General features: G+C 40.4%; 1 protein-coding gene across 2 annotated transcripts in view; it reads right to left on the reverse strand.

Moving 5' to 3' along the window:
* The window catches only part of LOC111572090 (metabotropic glutamate receptor 4), a 184,109-nt gene that overhangs the window by 122,046 nt on the left and 38,746 nt on the right, over nt 1-23,317 (reverse strand). For both annotated transcript variants that reach the window (XM_023275611.3, XM_023275610.3), the window contains exon 2: nt 7,080-8,073. In XM_023275611.3, coding sequence (XP_023131379.1) covers nt 7,080-7,613 — 534 coding nt within the window. In that variant the 5' untranslated portion in view covers nt 7,614-8,073. The remainder of the gene's footprint in view (nt 1-7,079; nt 8,074-23,317) is intronic.

Raw genomic sequence — 23,317 nt, forward strand, 5'->3', positions numbered from 1 at the left:
TAAAAAAAGAAAAGACATTTTCCACTGCTGCCAGCATTTCCTCTGTAGGCCTGCTAGTGCGCACTAATTAAATACCAGTAATTAATTTGACTGAAACGTAATATATAGAGAAAAAGAATGCACAGGATGAGAAAGCCACACAGTAGCTTTTTGTCACTACGTTTGGTGATTGCCGGCACAGGGATTTGCACACAGCAGGAGAAAGAGGATAAAATACCGCCAAGAATAAAAGGCAAGGTTCTGGGCAGCCTTCACTCATGACTGTCCTGGGAATTGACCGCTTGAGCTTGGGTGGGCAAAGTGAGTTGAGTCAGAACTAATCCTGAACTAAAGGAGCTGCTCCTGTGTTGCTAGAGCATGGTAGATGGAGGCACGTCTGCAATCTGGGGTCGAGAAAGACAGCTTCCTGGATTTGGCCTGCTCCATTGTAAAAGTCAAGTTGAGGAGCACAAATGAAACCATGGAAAGCCCACTGGTCTGTGAACACACTGAAAACAATTGCTTGTTTTTTTAAGGCATTTACTTGATTCGCTTCCCTGTTTGTCTGTGCTGGTCAGACTTTCTGGATGCAGGGAATTCAGTACATGGGATTTGCTGGGTGTAGGTGGGTGGGTTTCAGGGAATGGGCTGCGAGAATGAACTAATGTAGCGTAGTGTGCACCAAATTACACTTGGAACAGAATGGGAGTGAGCTTAGTCAGAGTCATTTCGCCTGTCCAAACCCGTTTCTTCTCAATTACCACCGAGTCCCAGGATGTTGAGGCTCTGTGAAGGTGACAGGGTGCACCTTGGGACTGTCCATATGTGATGAAGTGCTAACAAGCCAGAGTGTAGGCTTTAGCCAGACTACTGTTATTATTATTGGTAGTCAGGGGATATCTGACCACACTATAACTGAATATAAAGATCCATTAAATCAGAAGACATCAGAGTTTAACACACTAATCATATTTTTATATGGACAGCGGGTCCAATGACTTTAAGTGATGTGAAATGGGGCTCTGGCATGACAAATCCTTAAACCCTCTGTATCAAAAATACTCTGATAAACACAGTGTAACAGCAGATTTAGCAACTAAATGATGATCTCAGTGGTGCATTTAGTAGCTAAACAGCCAAATGTGTCCCTCTGGAGTTGGTGGAAAACAAAACTGAGCTAAAAAGGAGTGACTATTGGACTTTAGATGACCTGTAAAATGGTCGCAAATGAATCAGAATGAGGCTCTGTGTCTGCAGAATGTGTATAACTGTCTGCTGAAACATTTGCTATAATATCTTGTGTTTTATGGCTAACAGCCAGTTGAGGCAATAACATAACTGATTAATGCAGGTTTATCATTAAATACGTTTTATGTTAATGCTGCTGTATTTTCATCCAGGCCTGACTGTGACAGGAAGAGATATTTGCCTCTGTGGCTTGATGAGTAGATGGGCCATTAACAAGTGAAAGTAAAAAGCATATGTGCGCATATTTTTGAGAGCCTCTAAAGCTTTCACCGTATCTTTACTGTAGGCTGATCGGGTAATCCAATAAAAGTCCTGTCTCAACACAGTGAAATGCTGAGGGGGAGTTAAGGCGCCGTGCCTCAGGGCCTCAGCCTCTGTCTCTAATGAGGGAAGAGAGAGGCGGATGCAAGCTCTCTGCTTCACAGACAGCACAACAGGCAACTAGTTAACCCTCGTCTTTCTGCTCAGAGCAGACCTGGCTACCACCTCTGCTCCCTTCCTTCCATCCATCTCCGCAGTTCCAAACTCACCTCTCCGCAGAGGAAAGCCTCAGTCCTGCAGACAGACTGTGCCTGCTTGTACCTAATTTAGAGAGCTGTTGTGTGGAAGTTACCCAAGCTAACCCCCCCTCCTTTGTCTGAAAGCTGATGATTGTCTCAGCAAGTCGGCTCCGATACCTGAACCACAGTGCATGCTCCTGCATTTTCTGACTGCCGCAGCAATAACGCTCAAGCCAGTCACTGTGGCTGTTTTCAGTGACGTACGAGAGATACAATCAAAAGCCTGGGGGCTTAATTACCCTCAGTCTGTCTTGAGTATCATAAGCAACCAACCACTAATTACCTCAAGTGCTGGTGCACTTTGCTCCTGCTTATATAGCAGTATAAAGACCCGGCTGATGAAAACAGACCAAGAGCCGGACCCGCTGATGAAGGGATGCAGAGAGGGAGCTTTCAACCCCAATCCCTGGGCGTAAATTACGTAACAATATCGTAAAATATTCATGACACACCATGGGGACGGAATCCTTGCTGCTCTGAAGTGCTGAGCAAACACTTTGCCCTCAGCCACTCTAAGACTGTGAGGAGGATAAGGAAAAGCCCATAAGGAGCTGAGAAACAATTGCAAGTATGGAGATGGAAAACGGAATTGGTTCTGAAACTATGATGGTATATGCTGTCCAGTTTGCATACTGTCATTCATGTGCTCTTTACGTTTATCAAATTATCCATCGAGTAGTAATAAAGCAACTCTGAAAAAAATGCAAAATATAAAAAAAAGGAGAAACTACTTCCCAACAGACATAAAGCTGCAGCTATTGACTAACGGAGTAGCTCATACACCAAGTTGTGCCATAAGCCAAAAAGACTCATCATTATTGGTTTAGCTTCACAGCAACAGCTCAGGTGAGGAAAACTAATAGATCAAGAGGCTGAAAGAAGCTACTGCTGAAGTTTGTAGAAGAAATCAGAAGTAGCAAGCATGAAACCTTCCTTGCTACTCAAGGGAGTCCGACTCATGGTTTTATTTAGACTTTAATGGTAGAGAAAAGAACCAGAATCTGCCAAGATGCACTGTGAGAAAGTACAGCTTTAACTTTACTTGTGAACCAATATCCTGGCAAGCAACAGAGTGGTTTCTGATGGGTCTCACTGACATTTACACTCTGATATTCAGAAGGATGAAATTCACATAGTGTTCAGAAGGCCACGGTGAAGGTTTATAATGACAAGTATTTCATGGAAAAACCTATAATATTCTTACTTGTTATGTAAAATGAATACATATAAATCTTTAATTTGTTGTCCGAGTCTGTTTTTATTTTCTCAGTATACCCACTCTCCCTCAACCTGACTCATCTTCTTCTACTTCAGTTAGTAATTACCTGCATCTCCCACAATGCCACTGGACAAATGCCAGAGAATGAGCATGACTTTCTTCACAAAGTCACCAAAAGTTTATGCATCTCCACTGACACTGAGAGACACTAAAAACTTGGCCAATTTAATGACCAACACTCTATAACATCCCTCCAGTTTGCCCTTTAACAGCGGTGGAGGGTCTGAATGTCTATTGTGGGTTCTTCGTTCTTTCTACAGCAGTGTGTTGCCTCGCAGCACCTTTATAATAACTGTCTCTCTCTTATGAAACTGATTGATTTTACCTCAGATGCCTCATTTCACTAAGAAATACCTTATTTGACAAAATAGCCGCATAATTATGTCAAACAGCAATGCGAACAATGGAGTCAAGTAAATTCAAATTTAATGCGGGGTAGTAAAACAGAGGATGACGGATGGTGGATATGATGAAGCTAAATTAATCACAGTGGGAGCCTTTTTGTTTACGTTATTACATTTATTCACATAAAGCTGAAAACATGAAAAGAATTTTTTAAGAAACAAAGGCACAACAAGAAATAATGTGTATCTGCTGCACTACACTTCATTGAAATATGAGAACAGCATCTACCTCATGCATATGTAATATCATCTTGTGACCTGATGTAGTGTTAATATAATTCAAAATATTAAACCCCGTATTATTCTTTTCACCTGGGGCCACTTCTGGGCCCCATACAAATCACATTTTCATGGCTTCTTGTTTCCCTATCAGTGTGATTCATGAAAAACTGTTCCGCCTGTCGAGTACAAAACAGAAGATAAGTTGATTAAAGGCTTTTTACCGCTTCACAGTTCTCCACAATGTTTATTTGAAATACTACAGATACAAATATGGAAAAAGAACTTTAGCAGCAGTTAAGGCCATTGATGTCTGACTTTTCTTTTTATTTGTCATTACTGTAATGCTTTCTCTTTAAGTAACTTTAGATACCAAAGAGAACCATATTAACTTACATGCAGTATTTTCACCTCAGTCACACTCAGATGTGAATGTTTTTCAGGCTGGGTTGTTAAAGCAGTTGTCAGATTTTAGCTGTATGAGCAGATCCGATGTCCATTTAACTATTCACAGATGATCCGCAATGTGCTATCAAAAAAGAAGTGCTTGCAAACAACTTGAGGTTGGACGATTCATTGCCTTCCTTTAGTCTGTTCTCTTTTCTCTGAAGTAGCAGAACTATAATCAACTGGCCTGTTTACCATCCATTTTTCCCGGAGTGTACTGCCGTGCCATGTTGTTGTTTCAAAACAAACCTGAAATGTGTCAGATTTTTTTTCATCCCCTGCTGACACAAGACTTTGCGATACTTCTTAGATCTTAAATGATGTGAACTGTTCAGAGACAGAACACCCTGTGTTGTTTTTGCTCGACAATCCACCACTGGAGGTGGATGCGTGTGCACATATTCCATTACCTAAAAGCCTTTTCTCTCCTTCCATTTGTCCCACTTCGGATGCAGAGAGTTGTACAGGAGATGCTCATAGTTATTCTGCAGCGTTGTTGTGATATGCATAACATGCTCAGCTAATGGCTGCTTCCACTAACTTTCAGTAGATGTATTTTGTAAAGGACAGACTGGAGACTCTTGGATTGTACCTAGCAATGGGTTTGACCATTCAACACAGTTAAACGTAACGTCCTACTGCGGGTGAAGAAATAACACAAACTTGTTTACCAGTTCCAAATATCAGTCTTTTCATGAGTGCTTTGGAGAAAGACAGTTTTTAGCAACCATATCTTTGAATGTAGTGTTTCATCAGTGAAGTGACAGCATCTTGTAGCAGTCTCCTTTTGCCCTCAATGGGATTTGCCAAGTTGATCTCAAGGCCCTGTCAAGGCGGTTGTTCAAGCCCACTGGGCAGACGCCTTTAAGGCCTTTGTCCATCAAAAAGGATTGCTGCATACTCTGGCTTGAGCCTAGAGGGTGAATAATTTGTCCACCCTTTGGGTCCATCTAAAGCCTATCAGAGTCTGAGCTGCACTAAACTCACACAAAATTTATTCTTTGACCAAGAACACTGAGTCTTGGATGCCGCATCGCTATGCCCTTTAGAGCAGGAAAAAAAAGAAAGAAAAAAATCTAAATAGTTTGTTCCCGCTGCCGGATTTGGCGTATGATTTGGAACACACAACAGTTCATTGGCAAAATTCTGCCCACACAGAGGCTTGCCAATTAGCCGTGTGAAGACATCTCACAAGTCTGTGAGTGGACAGGCCCTCCTCTGGCGGTTCATGTGCCCTCCATGAGGAGTCCTGGCAGCATCGACAGCACTATGTGGTGGAACATTTGGTGTTGGAGAGTTGCGCAGTCGCTTGCGGTGTAGGAGTCATCCCAGGTTTTTGGGCTTCCCTTTATCCATGACTAAACAGTTTCTTAAGAAACATGTGTGGGCTCTTTCTGCTGTGACCTTTGCCCTCTGCGACGTGAAGTTAAAGTTAGCAGTGATGCTGTAGCTCAACTCTTTCTTTTTGGTGTTGGTGCTCTGCGCTAAGAGCCTCATAGGTGTCATAACTTTGCTTGAGCAGAGACACTGATTGTGGACTACTGTGGAAAACACCTCCCACAACTCAGTGCATATATGAAACAGAGTCATGTGCAGCCTGAGAAGATGTTGTCAGGTGTCATGGGATGTTGAGGTAGTGTACTAACCAATCTATTCTGGCAATCTATGTTCTGCAGTGCTGTGCAATGAGACACTTCCTATGTGAGATATGTCACCAGTGGTTAGGATAATTAGACTGTGCATTCCCATGGTGGAAAAGGTTGTTTGACAGGTTGGAGCACGGCACTAGAAAATGACTAAAACACATAGTTCATCCACCATTTTCTAAAGAAGCACCAAGGATTTGTAGTGCAACATTTATTCCATATGATTGTGACATATCAATCAGGCTTCTTTACACGGCATATTGTACTATTTATCTTCATGCTCTCTGCTGAGCACTTAGTTTGAGCTAGAATGGCGGCAGACAGGTGAGATATTGTTGAACCAATGTCACAGCAGGTGGCCTAATTTTCTATCGGGTGCTTTTAAACGATGAAGTCTGTGTGAATAGAAGAGACGCTATATGTGGTATTACTCTCGATTTGAAATTTGAATGCTAGCAGCTCTGGCTCTGAGATTCATACAGGACTGACATGCACATTGTTAGTCAGTGATCGGTCACAAATTGAAAAAGGTCCTCACCTGTGTTCACACAGCAAAGCTATGATACATAACCACACATAACCGTTGTTTTCTTACTACTACTGACTCTAAATGACAACAACCTACTTTGACACAGTCCTTTTGGTGATTAGTTTTGGTTAGTGGTAGTTTGTTGTTGCAACATCAAGCAAGTGTTAACATAGACCCGTCATGCTGTATAGTGTTTATGTTTTGTTCCCATTTGCACATCATATTTGCATCTGTTGACCCAACAGCTCATTCTGTATGCTATATTCAATAGTAACACAGTGAACTTGTGGTGCCATGCATGACTTCCCTGAATTAATTGGAAGAAGGCAAGATTGAGGACTCTTGGCTAATTAATGTCATTAGTGAGGAGAGTTATGGTGCAATGATCAGCGCCTAGTTTTCTGGACAGTGGGAGAAACGTCTGAAAGTAATGTCATTCAGGCTGGTGGGGAAAATAATAAGGTCATAAGGAAAGCAATAAAAACATGAGCTGAGTGTATGTATTTGGTTCTGCATGTTTATGTTCCAGTAAAATGATCTATGTGTGCTTACAGTGTGGTGATATTTACACTGTATGAGGTTTAAATACCTTGTTTGCTTTTAATCTATATTATTTTAAAGTGAAAATCTGATTGCCAAATAATGAAATGAAGGGAAGAGTTAGCGTGTGCTGTAGGGAATTCTATGAAATAATTACACTCTGCAACCAAGATACTGAAGAGAAAAAGTAAAGTAAGTGCGTGCATGCATGCTGTAGAAGAAACTGACCTTGAAGAGACGCAATATGTTGGCTACCATGATTGACACGGAGCTGGCAGACGCCCCAATCACTCCCACCACTCTCTCAGGCTTCGTGATGATGGGCGGCCCTCCGCTGAGACACTTGACATCAGTTGAGTCTTTCTCAATCAATGCCTGAACAAATGTCAGCGACTGTTCCAGGGCATGGGTGTCCCGGGAGCAGGTGTCCAGTATGCGTGCCCCCAGAGTGATGTTAGGCAGCAGCTCATTGTCATTATTGATACGATCCAGGGCGAATAACATGGCCTCCAGCCTGTGGATCCCTTTCTCCTTCTTCAGCTCTCCACAGGCTTTGCCATCGTTCCCCCTCGCATGAACCGGGAACAGCCCACCCAGAGATATGTCCCCATCAATGCGTATTGAGTTGAGGTGTGTGTGGCCCGGCATTTTGGGTTTGGCTGCCAATGCAATCCAGAAATAACAAGGCAGCAGCAACACCCAGCTGCAGACACCTCTGTGGCAGCCAATCCACGCTCTCTCAAAGCTTCTTCGCAGAGTCATAATGAAAGGCTAAATCCGCATCCAAATACAAATTCAAGTCCTTTGAAAATGAAAGAGGTGTGCACACATATACCCACACACACATATACAAATGTCCTGAAGGATGGCCGCAATGTTTTTCAGAACACGGTTGTCTTCAGAAGTCTCTTCTCATGGTTTCTAGCTCTGACACAAACTCAGTAATACTAATTATGCAGCCTCGCTCTCTTTATCTCCTACCCTTTCTTCTTTCCTCTTTGTGTTTCACTCTTTTCCTACACCTGAGAGCCGTGGATACATGCAGTAACTAAACAGTACAGAGAGTGCTGAGGTGGAGTCCACAGAGGGCACTCTCATAAGGCAAGAACAAAGGTGGGAAGCTTGCCTCTCTTCTCAGGTTCTCCAGAATCACTCGGGTGCATTTAGCTTTCCTCTTGGTCTGTCAAGGAGGCAGAAAGTCACAAGGCGAGCGAGTGGGTTCCTGCAAAGAGAGAGGAGAATTGTGAGACACGAAAGAAACAGCGGAAAGAGCAACCTCTGTAAATAAAAGGAAATGAAAGATGAAATAGAATATTATTTATGCAGTATCAGTAAAGGTGCATTTATGCAGGGTTCTGCCTTGTATTAGTCTCAGTTAAGGTTTTTCCTCCTTTTTAGAATTTCCTACAAAGTCCTCCTTAAGTCAGTGGATGTGAGACTCACTCCAATGTCATGCGCTCCATTTTAATTAACTGCACTGCATATTTACACTGGCCAGTCGAAGCTCCAGTCTGGTTTCTGGATCCTTAAGTTCAAGCAGAAATAATACCTGGACCCAGTGCTCTGCACAGGAAATCTTTTCTGTGTTGCACCCATGCCTCAACTGCTTTCAGAGCACTGCAATGAATTATTTCTATGTGCCTTGAGCATAACTGATTTGCTGCTGCTTGGCACTGTTCCATAAGCTTCATAACTGCACACTGCTCTCTTCATGTAGATCAACTCCAGAGTGTTTTACCAAAAGGTTATGAAATACGGTGCTAAATTAAGAGCACAGGATTCTGATAATCAAAGAAACAATATTCCTTGAGTTATTAACATATCTGCTTTTTGCACATCCAATCCCTTGTAGCGTCCCCTTTCCCTTGTATCAACAGTGGCGCTGGGTGCTGGGTGCTCTCTCTCTGCTTCTCGATCTCAAGATACACACACACACACACACACACACACACACACACAGATATATATATATATATATATATATATATATATATATATATATATATATATATATATATATATATATATATATATATATATATATATATAAATAAAAAATGTGTGTGTGTGTGTGCGTTCTCTCAACAGTGGGCTGACTTCCTCCACAGCGCCAGACTAATAGACTGATGGATCTGGTCACAGTGGGAGAGGCCTGCAGCTGTCCCTCTCTCAATTGACCATCACACACACACACACACGAAGTATCTGCCAGGCTTTACTTTATGCTGCTTTTGTATGCTAACATACAGCCTCCTGCTGTGGCGCTGCCTGTACCAGAGGACAGAAAGGGCAAAAATTCTTTCAGGATCACATAGTTGCACTACATTGCAGCAGCTGTCAAACCCTGCACTTTGGAGCTGTGATATTTTTTCAATTATTTTAATGGGGATGGAGGTATAGTGGCTGGCAGTAATGGCTCTTTCTTATCATAACATGTTTTTCTCTGATTTTGAGTACGTATTTGGAGATCCCATTGAAGTGGAGGTGTCAAGAGATTTGCCACGGATCATGAATTATTGACGGTGTCGCTGTCTGCTGGTCACGTGTGAGTCTTTGCTGTCTTTAACTCTGGACAGGGAATCAAATAATAAAGATGCCCTTGCTCACAGTACACTACACAGTGGCCTGTCTTGTGCTGCTTCTGACATCCTGCTGGGAACCAAAAGGAGATATTTATATCACTCTGCACAGATCATCCTCCTAAAACACAACATCCATAATGGATGAAAGCCTACCAGTCACTGCATAACATCTCATTCTAGGGGAAAGCCTAGAAGAGAGGAGGGAGAGGAAAGGGTAACTACACAGGTTTGAGTTTTTTAGAAGAGTTAAAAATAGACAGACAGGTAGAAAAGTAAACTGGCAAACATGTTCAAAGGGGGCTCTGGGTAATGATGATGGAGCGATGCTTGCTTTTAAACCACCATTAACAGACATTTTTTGACAAAAACAACATGTAGAAGGAAAACGGTGCATGTTATGCAGACCATAATGATTCTATTGAGCCCTCTGTGCTTCACTTTGAAGGATTTGCAGCACTGGTGGCCCAAAAATAGCTATTTAATTCGACAACTGCATTTCTCTTTGTAGGTATTTATTATAATGATGTGTGATAATTTTCCCTGAGTTCATAATAAAACCAGGAAAATTCATGTTAAATGCTGAAGGCAAGAAATTTCTTATTTCAAATCAGCCCATCCAATCATAATTGTGATTACAAACTAATAAAACCACAATCAAGATAGCTAAAAGTGCACAGCTGAACAGAACAACCAGATTAATGTCTGGAGTGCTGGACAATATTCTGGTAATTGAGTCAGGTTTTAAGAAATCTGACAGATGAAGTCCTCTCTCCCTTAAGATCTTTATGAAAGGGATGGACCCTCGCTGTGCCCCTTCACTGTCATCACTTTGTAAAACACCGCATGCACAGTGGCAGCTTTACCAGATGTTTAGTCACAAGGCCCAGATGGGCAGAGCAGATAAATATCAGCTGTCTGCAGAGAGTAGGAGTTAGGGGAAATTTCAGAATCCATGCAGCAACCGTCTTACTGTGAAGTGGAGGAGCTCCAGTTTCCTCTGCACTCGACCGGAGTCCCCTGCTGCTGTGTGCACGACACACTGACAGCTGACAGAGTTGAAGTTTTACTCCAGTAAAGGTTTCGCTGAAATAGAAGTGCACACTGGACTAATTTGTTAGCACTGTATTTACTGGAGTGTGTCTGCAATTTAGTAGGCGAACGGGCTCTTTTCATTAGTGAGTGAAAACAATTCTGTTTAAGTTCTATTAAAGTCAAATTAATCACTTTGAAAACCAGTTTGTTTACATTATACTGAAAATTAATCACGTCTGCAACAGTAAGTAACTGATTAAGCCATCTCACCAGTTAGTGTCTCACAAATGTTGAGTTAATTGTTTTGCATTTGAAAGTGGGTACATGGGAGTGGGATTTTTAGGTAATTAAATTTTTTGGCACAAGTGCGGTTGTTATTAAAAAGTCACCGATGAGTCAAATCAACCATCCAATTTTATCTCTGCCCTCAAATTACAGGTGCAGTGAAAGAACACTTTATGATTTGATTTTGAAGGTTTTTTAAACTCGTTCCTGTCAATTATTTCTAGTTGCACGTGTTTCAAACGTGGCTTCGTTTTCAGCAGCACAAAACACTCTGTTCTGACATTTTAATTGAGTGCAATCTGCTTAAATTTTCTAAAAACATGGAAAAGTTTAATGCCTCCTAGGGAAGGAAGCTGCTCTTAAAGATTTTACTAAGTATTGAAGAACTGGAGAAAGATTAAATGCTAAAATGGAGGGACACATAAGCAGTGCCTCTGAAATAGTTTTAAAAAGTACAAATCTTCTTTTTCTGCCAAATGATCAAAGATTGCCGACAGCAATTCTAAATCTTGAATCAGCCGTTGGCTACTCGCCAGCTACCAGCGAGCCAGAATGACAAGCAAACTCCCACAAAGCCAGACTGTTTCTGAGGAAACACGGCCAATAATTAGCAACTGCCTTGCTATAAAAAGGTTTTTGTTTGTCTGGCTTTGGTCTTAGCTTGAGTTTCACTTCACACTATAACAAAAAGACATCAGAGTGATTATAACAGCCCCATACATCCACATCCTCCCACCATGAACCTTTATTCACAGGCTCTCAAATTGTGTGAAAAGCATTTTAGCGATTGTTTATAGCTCTGAGACGATCTTTATAGTTGAAGTTTATATAAGTAGCGGTAAATGTCCTGAACTGCTTGATTAGGTCTCCTGTAATCAAGCTCTTTATTCAACAGGAATGTTTGATGATTACTAGAAACCTTGTCAACCAAGAAACAAGCATCCGCAGTTATCTTTTGTCTGCTAAGCTACAAAAGACATAACGTTTTCATTTCAAACGCACTCAATAATCATTGTAGGAGATACTGCTGGACATGTACTGCTACTATGTACTTTCTTTAATGATATGATGATTCCACGCCTTGCTGTTTTATCTGGTCTCTCTGAACATCCTGTAAAGCTCCAAAGTAACGCAGTGAGACACACAGCTCGATTTTACATCGTGTCGTCGCTGCAAAGCCTCGCAGTGACATGCGTCCTGCTAATAGGTCCGTCAAAGCGGAGCTGGGCAGTGTCTGACAGTGATGTCCTAATCCAACAGGGAACTGCTGTTTTGGCTGTTATGCTTCAGCAGAGGAGATACTTAGGCCCAAAAGGCCATTATGATCACAGCAGAGAACAGAGATAAAGTCCTCAACATGGAGAGCGTGACACTGCCTGCATGTCTGTGGGCTGGTTGGCTCGAAATACTTGAGTGGTTTTTCCAGCCTCAGATTTGTTGTTCATTCTTATTTACATCATGTCCGCTTAGTACGTTTTCACCATAATGTATTTGTCCGCTGTGTATGTTAAGTTCATCTGCTTGTGGGAGATTGTTTTTACATTTTCACTGGTGACAAATGCAATCACTCACTGGGTTATTTTCAGAGCCATTTTTTTTCTGTAGAGAGAATGAACTAATTACATTTACAGAGCCTACAAAAAGTATTCACGTCACTCAGAAGTTTTCCTCTTTAATTTCTTTTTCAACATTTACTCATGATCAAATTAGTTCCGCTTTTTGACAAGAATTTTAAATAAAAACTCTTCCATGTCAAAACGAAAATTGATTTCTACAAAATAACGTCAGTTAATTAAAAATGCAAAATAAGTGACTGTTCAAGTAATTTAAGTAATGTGACTCCCCTGATTCCACTCAGGTGCAACCACTTGGTACTAAAAGTCACAACATTAGTGACATGGAGATTATTTGAGTGCAGTGAATGCATCTCAAGTGATTGTATTATGGAGACGCCTGAATCTGGAAGGTCCAGTCACTGGTGAATTAGTACAATGCACACATTTGGTCTGAAGTCACAAAATGTATTTTTTATTAATCCAGAAAAAAATCTGTTCCTAATGGTGACTAATTACTGCTATGGATGAAACATACCCAAAAATTCAGCAATGCTGTAGCTACTAGACTGGATATTTTGGCTAAAAATGTTTTACTGATACATTTAATTTTAACATTTTTGCAACTCATCAGATTGCCCATTAATTAACAGCATTACCTCTTGATATTAATAGAAAACATAATCCAGCCAACATTGTTCCCTTCAAAACATATTTGCTGCTGCAGATTAGTTGTGTATAAGCACACTTTCTCGAAGACCGGCTTAGAGAAAAAAAAAAAATCTCAGCCAACAAAAGTAGAAATTATTGCGCTAGCTTCTAGTAACTCAGTGCACAGCTGTTAATAAGTAATTGTCATTTTAACATTATTGTCTCATTTTAAGTCTTGGAGTCCATCAGAGTGGAGAATTGCAGCGTTCGGTTCCCTTCTGTATCATTTTTACATCACACTGACATTTTCTGTGTCAGTTTCTGCTGAAATACAAAAGAAACTGGAGCTTAATTATTATTGACGTCAATCTGATGACTATGACTGTTGTTTAGAGACAATAAAAGCAGCAGCAAAGAAAAGCCTGTCTTCATTGCCAGGGGGAGTAGTGACAAATCCTCTAAACGCAATGACTCACTGGTTATGGTATTTGAGAAGAAAACAGTTTATTTACACCTCAGTATATGGTAGGAGGGGGGAATGTAATGCAGTTTACAGCATGTTGGAAATGTCTTGTTTCCATATTTACGTTTCCTGTAATTGATATATTTTTTTAGTTCTTGCAAACAGGAAATTACATGGATGGGATTACATATTACCTTGGGATGTATAACGTTGCTATGGAGTCAGTTAGTTAGCAGACAGGTTTTCTTAGCTCATATTTATTTATTATAACTTTAACATTCAAGAAAATATGATGCTTCTCAGGCATGTTTTCCAGTAAAAAGCATCTTTTATCATCAGATCACTCACCGGGTTTATAGATGTTTATTGTGATGTGACACGATAGGTTTTTATTCTCCTATTTTATCAGCCTTATACAATTATACAATTTAGACATATTCTCAGCTTTTATTTTACTTTTTTAATAAGTCATGTCTGGTTTTATTTTCTATTTTGTATTGCCTTGTGCTTCTTTGATATCTTGCATTAATGCCATATGCATATTAAGTGAAGCACTTGCCTTCCTGTTGAAAGATGCTATTCAAACCCTGCCGATTCTCATGAAGAGGAAGTCGCGCAGAATATATAAATCTGTGAATTGTGTCTGTGCTCAAAACTTACTCACAAAGGTGCACATACATTGACGCAAATTGCGGCCATCGGGCATTAAAGGTTTTGATTCCACAATTAATGTTTTCTAGTAAGAGTACAGAGTTACCTTTGTGGCAAGCGTTTCACAAATCACCGCAAGATGCATCATCATTTGAGTCAGTGTCACATTAATTCTGTGTGAATCGTCCCTTATATGATGAGTCAGATTCAAGGCGGAAGATAAAAACCAGGGGGGAAAGAGTGCAGGGGGCCTGGGGAGCAGGGGGGACTGTGCCCGGAGCTTCATTACATGCATTGTAACTCTATATGCGAGGTTATCTGCATTCATCCCATCTCTGTGACAGACATCAGACACCCACCTCAAAGCTAATTCCCCTTTTCTGCATTGCCCTCTTCCCCCCTCTCCAGGACACTGTCCATTAGCTCGCTCTGCTAGAGCCCAAGATATTGGGGCCAATTCATATTCGCTCATTAACACTTTCTTCATGCAAAATGCAGATTCCATTAACAAACAGTCTGTGTTGCGGCCCTGGGCAAACTGAGAACATGGAGAGAACATCTAACGGTGAAAATGCAGAATGGGACAAAACAACTCTTTAAAGAGGTCATCGTGGTATAATAATGAGATGAAAGATTCACAAGCAGATTTCTGCTGTGTTTGTATTGCACAGCTGTAATCATATGGTGTCTTTGTTATTTGAAAATTATCTCAAATGGGATTCATGTATTTATAAATCAATCAATACAGACTGCATGCAGACAGACAACAAAAACTATGAATAGAGAACGGCTTTGTTGAAGACTCCTAGAAATGAACTGTTAGTCAGATGTAGTGCTGCAGCAGTTAAATGCCTCTTCATACAGATTCTTTGCTACAAGATGCAATTTCCAGGATATATAGTTTTAAACCATATCTCCTCCCCACTGCATGTATGTACAGTGTGAATTATTCATGGCCAAATCCTTCAAGGCTCTGCCAACATATGTGCAATTAATGATAGAAGGATTGTAAGGGTGGAGGAATGGTGTGGCTTCATCCTGGTGTTTCCTTTATTTCTAATTCAAGACAGATTTTTTTTTCTTCCCACAGAAAGAAAGATAAGAAATATGTGCATGAGAGGCAGTGAAGCAATAAACGTAAAGGCACTAGCTGAGGCTTTGTGTGTGTCCCACTTTGCTTGAACTAATTTTTCGTGTTGCACCACAGTTTACAACATCAACACACAAAAAGCACAGTGTGAGCTTTGCTGTGGAAGAGCCAAGTGCAGTAGTTCCTAAGTGCCAGAATTAGAATGTCCTAAATGTGCCAAATGAGACGGACATAAGGAAGGGATAGTATGACAATTCAAGTACATTATAATGCTTTTTACTCAAAACTAGGCAGCAGACACACTCAGATGGCAAATCACCAAGAACTCTCCAAGTTAACTATGCTATACTGTGCTTATTTAAAACAGCTGATTAGCAGTCTTTATTAACTGTTGCCAGTTTGCTTTATTGCAAACCATGACTCAGAATGAAATCCAAACATAGTAACAGCCTAAACTGCATGAATACATCAATAATGTAGATGTTAAACATCCCTGTTTGCTGCACAAGGGATTTGCCAGGGTCCCCAACCAAGTGAAAATAAATGCAAGTGGCTGAGCATGTTGATAGATGAAACTGTGACACTTGTTCTGCAGATCAATATGCTGGTGTCGCGTATGGGGAGATGAGTGATAAAGACACACGGAATTAAAATGACAAGAATGAACAAGATTTGAATTTAATTTTCCACAGTAGGACTTTTTTTATTAGGTGCTTTCATCTTTTTTTCCTCATGTATACTTCCTGCACAATGTGGGAGTTAGATCACTATTAATCTGATGAAAACAACAGAGCCAAAGGCAAAGCGAGCAGACCCATTTCTTTCAAACTAGATGACAAAAATGAAACATTTTTTGTGTCTGCTGCACAGGAATGAAATGAAAGAACACTGTGGCAGCTGCCATGTAAAGCACTCTCCGAATCCAATAAATCTCTCCCCGAGAGCAGCACCCTAATAGTCAAGTAATAGCAGGCTAACAGAGCTGAGCACATTTCAGAGTGTGCAGGGGAGATAGTTTTGTCACAGAAAGCAAATGTGCCAAATGCACCTCCCTCTGTGGTGACAATAGGGGGGCAAAGACGTATTTGTGAGGAATCACATATTTCAAATCACACATTGAGCTTCTAAGTATAGCTGGGGTTTATCTGCGCTCCTGGAGACAGAAGCTATGAATACTGCATCCCTCTGGTTGCTGCCACCCTGTCAAAGAGGGTTTCAATGTTGAGGCATGCTTGGATGGATAAAGTGGAATTTTTATCATGAGAACAGCCCCATTCACTTCTCTTGTGCGTTCCTTTACATACAGGCGTGGGATGCAGAGTGTTGCTGACTGTTCCCGAGAGACTCAAAGGCAACACTATATTTGAAAAAGATAAAGCAAGAACAAGAGCATTAGAGGCTCCCAGATCTTCTCCCAAAGCTCTGTGTTAGAGAGGGATGTGTGATTGTCTCCACCGGACAAAGTCCCAGTTTCAAATGAGGTCTAAGTGATCAACGGGGGGAATCGGTGCAGGAGGCAGTCTGCTTCTGTTTCAACTGGTCGAACTTAGTTATTTCTGCTTCACTCTTTGGACCAAGGATTGATTTTCAAGGCCTGGTAAAAGCAAGCAAACTGTCCACAGCTCTGCGTCTCTGCCATTATTTCACAGTCCAACACCTGGGCCTCATTTTCACTAATCATACATCACTCTCTGATATATGATATTTTTAGCAAATGTAGGGGGAGCTCCAAACCCAACTGGCACATTGATGGTTTTTGCCAAATGGTTGTGGTTTCTGCACCGTTTACATTTGGCTCACACAATGGCACACGCCGTATGTGATGGTCTGAAAGAATAAACTGAGCCATTCCATTTGAAGCCTTCACTGCAGAGTAGTAAACATGGTTTTTTTCACTGAGATGAAATTAAAGGTTATCATCTTTGCAAATTAAACAGACAGCCCTGTAACATTTTTAATATCTAATATTCATCATACAGTGCTTTTAAAAAAAGTATTCAAAAGGAAGGTTTCTCCTTTTATTGCTTTTTAACATTGAATCATGGTCAATTAAATTTTTTTTTTTGACAAGGATTTACAAAAGAGGGCTCTTTCATGCCAAAGTAAAAACTGATTTTCACACAGTGATGTCAGTTAATTAAAAAGCAGAAAATGTCAAAGAAATAATTACATATGTATTCACTCATTTAAAGTGACTCACCTAGTTCAGCACAGGTGCATCTGCATCAGAGAGACATGCATGTGTCTCCAGTGATTGTAATATAAAGACACCTGTATGTGGAAGGTCCAGTTGCTGGTGAATCAGTACTCTGGATGTAACTACACCCCGAATACCAAACAATGATCTAAGCAACTGAAATGGTTATTGAAAACCGTAAGTCAGGGCATAAGTCAAAAAAATTCAAAGTCAGTAAACATCTCTTACAGCACAAAGAAATAAGGCTTTAAAAGGGAAGTTCACCTGCAATCTGAGAGTTTCGCAAATAAGAATGAGATCAAATTTCAGTGTCCAGACATACAAGGCTGATTGAGACCCATCCACACAGGATCAATGCTGCAATTGCGGCCAAAGGGGAATCTACTAAATACAACTTGAAGTGGGTGAATACTTGTGCAGTCACTTATTGCGTGTTTTATATTTTTAATTAATTGTAATTAGTTTCTACTAAGGATGCCTGATATTGGCATGAAAATGTCGGTAAATATCGTTATCGTTTTGTTTTTTTTTTTGTCTATCATGAAAACCGCTAAAATAATGCCTGGATTTCACCAGCATTTACCAGACTCATAAAGGGAGGGAAAGAGGGAGTGAGGGAGTGTGTGAACTGTTGTCTAAGACAATTAATATATATATGTGTGTGTGTGTGTGTGTGTGTGTGTGTGTGTGTGTGTGTGTGTGTGTGTGTGTCAAGCAGTTATTATGGGCTAATAAAACGAGATTTCTGTCTAAATTAATGGGAAGAGAAATTGCTATTTCAATGGTTACTGTGATATTAAAACTGCAATTCTAGAATCACCAGTCAAATTTGATAGAAACTGTTTGAAAAGTTTGGTGACTTTGCTCCCAAAAGAAAGGATTAAAAAACATTTACCCCAAAGGTTATACTTCTATGGTGCATGCACACAGTTTCACAGCACGGTTCAAATATCAGTGCAACAAAAAAAGGCTTGATGTTTCTCAGTTTGACTGTTATAAAACTTGGCTTGTTGTAAAGAGGGACAGAACATGTCCTACAACCACCATCTTTACATACTGTAATTCTCTCATAGATTTCCTTTCAGGATTTTTCCAATAACAAGTCTCTCCCTTGTGTGATCTCTGTATTAAACTAAACAAGACATAATACTGAAATCAGTGGGTTTTTGAATGAGCTGAGTCAGATTGTGTTACCTGTGGACAGAGCCGGTCTTCACGCTAGGCTATGTGAGTGCATTTACAGAAATGTTGTATTTTTTCTTTAGTGGAGCTACAATATTTTCTTAACCTTGACCAGCTAAACCAACAACAAACAGAATGAAAACTCAAGCATCCATGACCCTCCCTTTTGTCTGCTACCATCCACCACAATTTCCTCCCTGCACCTTCTGTGTGGTACAAGTAAATATAACCCATACAGCAGTTACATTTCCTCTAAAACATATAGGTAAAAGAATGGCAGGAAAATACTTGTGATTATGTACTTGAATCTCTGCATTAATTTCCTTTGCTCAGGCTTTTGTGGACGTAATGTTCCCTCAGACTGCATTGTGCTGTTGTACAGTAACCTCATTGTGTGCTGTGTAACTGTAGACTGATGTTGAGTTGCTGGTGCATCATGCCACATACTTGTTGGCACTCCTGAGCATGTATCAAGGGTTCCTGTCATCATCTCAAACAGTACCCTTTCAGGCACACTCACTTCCTCATGCTGTCATCTTTACTTTTTAGTGCTATCATTACTAAAAAACTAGAGAGGAAGGCCCAGGCTGCTTAATGCTATCTGCCAACACTGAAATCTCTCCTCTCTTTTGCCATTCATCCCCTCTTAGAGGGATCTATCGGGCTTCAAAGGGTATCCAGTCAGCCTTTGGTCTGATGACATGGATTTTATCCCCATACTAAAGATTTTATAAAAGTGATTTTTTTCTTTTTACCCTTCTTCTCCTTGTCATGTGCATGCTGGGCAGCTGAAATGTGGCTGAAAGAGCATGTTAGGAGTCTGCCAAGAGGAGAGGAACTGAGAGTAAAATGCAGGAATACAAACATTGAATCAAAGGGTATTAGGTTGTAAGCTTTGCATCATTGCTAATTGGGTTGCCAGTGCAACTTACTAAAATCTGATGCTTTTTCCCCCCATTCCAAGCCATATTCTGTGATTCTTGGCAGAAGGTGTCTTGCAAACCATTAGAGAGGTACATTTGAGCTCTACAGGCAAATAGTGCATGATGATTATTAGAGTCAAATGAATATTTCAGGAGCTCGGAAATGGTATTTGTGTATCATCCAACTGTGCAGACAAACCGCAAAAGTTCTAAGAGCAAGTTTAAGATTTTGTCAGTGCTTAATCTGTGCGGACATACCCATGGCAGTTTCCTCTTCCCTTACAATTTTTTATCTTAATTGATGTTTTGCAAGAGCTGCTCTCTGGGTTTGTGTGGAGGGGCTGTCCTTTTCATTTACTCTTTTATGATCCTGCTATTGTGAGGACTTTCAAGGCTGTAACTCTGATTAATGGCTTTGCAAATGCATGCCACTTGACTTTGTGAACATTAAATCTAAAATTTGACCTTACAACAGCTTTTCAATTCAGGAAGTACTGAAGTCAGTCACATTGCAAACACATATTTCAAAGAGAAAGTCCGATACGTAGATCTGATTTCCTTTAGAAGCTTCTGACCCATTTTGCTACAGACGTTTTTTGAGCCCTCTGACTTTATTGGGGCGTCTTTCAGGGAGCTTCAACTCAGTTTCAATGAGCCACAGTGACTGGAGGTGTCGATGGCAAAATGAGACATTATGATGGCCTGTCCAGCTGGCTGTCAGTCCTACCAGAGCTCACTGTCAAAACCAGGTTCCCACGTTGTTGGTTTAATACTTTCTAGTCCACTTGGTGTCTGTTTGGGGGATCTATCTTATACTTGCACAGCAGATCAGTGTCTAAGTATGCATGCACATTACTGCAGAGCATTAACTACTGCTCTTGTTGCGTTGTCGCTGCGTGGAAACAAATTTTGGGCTGCATGTGGATATCCACGGATGAGTCCACAGAAAATGTAACACTGTTCTAAAACAGCCCATATGGCGTGTACTGAGACTTAGTGTGAATGAATGCAAGTTGACAGTGTGGCACTGTGTACTGTGTTTCCATTAAGAAATCTAAAGCATTGCTTTAATTACAATAGCAAAGTTTCATTAAAGCTGAAATATGGATGCAAATTTCATAATACCTGCCTTCATAATTCTCATACTCTGGATTTTTTACACCATGTCATGCTGTCCCTGCAGTATTTGAGCTGCAGTGATTAGTCAATTAATCAATTAGTCAAATTAGAAAATGAATCTGCTACTAATTTGATTATCTGTAATTTCATTCATTTATTTTTAGAGCAGACATGCCAAAAAAAATCTGCTGTTCCAGCTTCTTGATTATGAATATTTTATTATAGCAAATGTAATCTTTGTGAATTGAGCTGTTGTTTGGACAAAAGAAGTAATTTGACAATGTCATACAACAAATGATTGATCAAGAACGGAATTATTAGGGGCAATGCTACATATATATATATATAAGCATCTTGTTTATTTCAGTTTGCTTAAGTGAGAGATTAACTCCAAATCAACTTTATTCATTTAATATCAGCCAGTAATTAAAGATGCAGACCATAAGAAGGCACCAATGACTGAAAACAATATTAATGTATCGCCACAAACAACAGAGCACATATACGCATATAACAATATAAATTATATAAGACAGAGGTTGTTAGATGTTCTTAATCTGGTCACTGTACATTGTTAGATTCATTAATGACCACAAATAAAGAACTCGAGGTTGAGATGACTCATTGCTCTCCCCCCTCGACTGCAATGAAATAGAAAGTATGTCTTCCACGTCAATACACAGTAGCAGTAGACATTCTGGGCACAGCCTTGTGCCTCCTTTGTGGTTTTCAGCAGGAAACATATTTGATTCCAGGGTTCTTCCTGTACAGTCTCACTGCTGCTATATCCTTGCGTCTGAACTTCAAGGTCTTTGTCTCACAAACAGCACTTTCACAGGGATAAAAGAAGGCACCTCAAATTCAGGGTCCTTTGACATACTTGAATTTTGAAATGCTGTGATTTTCCTGCACTGACTCACTCTCTCTCTCTCTCTGTCTCTCTCTCTCTGCAGTATCCATATTTACAGGCTTTCTGTGTGCATCTTGGGTTTTTACAATTGAATACATCCATTAATTACTCACCCCTCCCCACTCTATCACAGCCTCCTTAGTCCTCTTTATCTCTCCCTTCAGTCTCTTTCGTTGAATTCTCCTCGCCAGATACTAGGAGAATGAAAACCACCCTTTGTAGCAAAGCTTAGCGTAAACCAAGCTAACTTTGTGTAAGGCCATCCTTTAAGAGAAGCATGGGACCTGATAATTGTTCCTTTCATCTGTCTTGTTAATTCTTTGATCAAAGGAGATGAGGCAGAGAATGAATGGGACATTGATTGCAAACCACAGTTAGGAGTTGGATGAGGTTAGCAGCCCCACAACACTGCCATCTGCGCTTGGAGATCAAGGCAAAACATTTTTGTGAAAACGGTCTGTTATGTCCGTCAGTCACGTTCCAAAAAAACACAATGCCAAGATACAATTTCAGCAAACCCTTGTGCAAGTTTCCAGGCCTCGTGTGCCTGTGCAGTCATCTTACATTGCTGAATTAAAAATTTTTTGTTCTAGTAATTGTGCTTAAAAATTAATGCAGGTTTTGAGAGCCAGTCTACTGCTAGCATTCATCATGTTCTGACAGCTTTCCCTGTAGATTAAGCATTCACCCTCGATGCCAGAGGAAAATAGGGAGGAGCTCAGATGAGAAACAGGGTCATTAACTTGAGGCTCCTCAGCAGAAATAGGTGTCTGATTGAGCAATTGTGATTTTCTGAGGAGAAAGCTTTGAGACAGACTTTGAACCATAAAGGAATCATGGAAAAGATTTGTCTGTGAAATATAGGCCCACTGGATACTGTGGTGAACATTAGTACTGGAGCATTATTTGTTTTGCAAAAGATCAGTACACTGATCTTTTGGTTCTGGATGAGAGAACAAAATTGCTAAGCCCATCAGGTGCTGTCTGGGTGCTAATCTAAGGCACATTTGAAATAGATTCATTGCACGACTGCTTATTGGTCTAGCTTTGCAGTGAAGTCAACTTATTTAGGAGATTAGCTGCTCAAGAGTGAAATGATGACACTTGAAACAAGCACTTTCGTTTTTCCACTTTGGGGGAGATGAGTATTCAAATTAATACAGGATTTTAGAAGCACTGTCTCACTTCACTCTCAAACATTTATCTTAGCCTTTTTTTTTTTCCGAAATTGCATGGGTCTGCCTGAAACTTTTTAGTCTGAACGCCTGAACTTAAAGTAACCTTGTAGATAAAATGACTGAAAGGAAGAAATAGTAATCCTGAATAGTAATTCCTCAAGGTCACCTTCATTTGTGTGCGCTAATTGGTACCTCTAGTAATTAAGTACTCCAAGTGAAATAAATCACTTGTAAGCAATGTTTAATTACTAGAAAATGAAAGAAAATTCTTACACAGTAGAATGCTACTAAATCTCTCTCTTGGCCTCAGGAGGGTGAAGACAGACAAAGGGTCACACTGGCCAGTTGTTTATAATGAGGCTGAGTCCAGAAATACCACCTCCAGAAACTGAACCAGGTTCTCAACAGCTGCTCACAGGTCTCACTTCACTTTACCTTCTGCCTGATGTGCCGCACATTCATATCTCACCACCAATCATGTATCTTGACAGTGGGTCAAAAAGATAGACATCTGCCACCATTATGTACTTATTGGTGTGCATCTGTGAAATGTTTTCAGTATAAATATGTACTGGCCTCAAACCTCTATGTTTGAGTGTGTAGGTTAGCTGAGCATCAATGCTCTTTTCAGCAATGCCCTGCTGCACACT

Source organism: Amphiprion ocellaris, chromosome 8 (genome assembly GCF_022539595.1).
Source record: "Amphiprion ocellaris isolate individual 3 ecotype Okinawa chromosome 8, ASM2253959v1, whole genome shotgun sequence".
Taxonomy (NCBI): Eukaryota; Metazoa; Chordata; class Actinopteri; family Pomacentridae; genus Amphiprion; species Amphiprion ocellaris.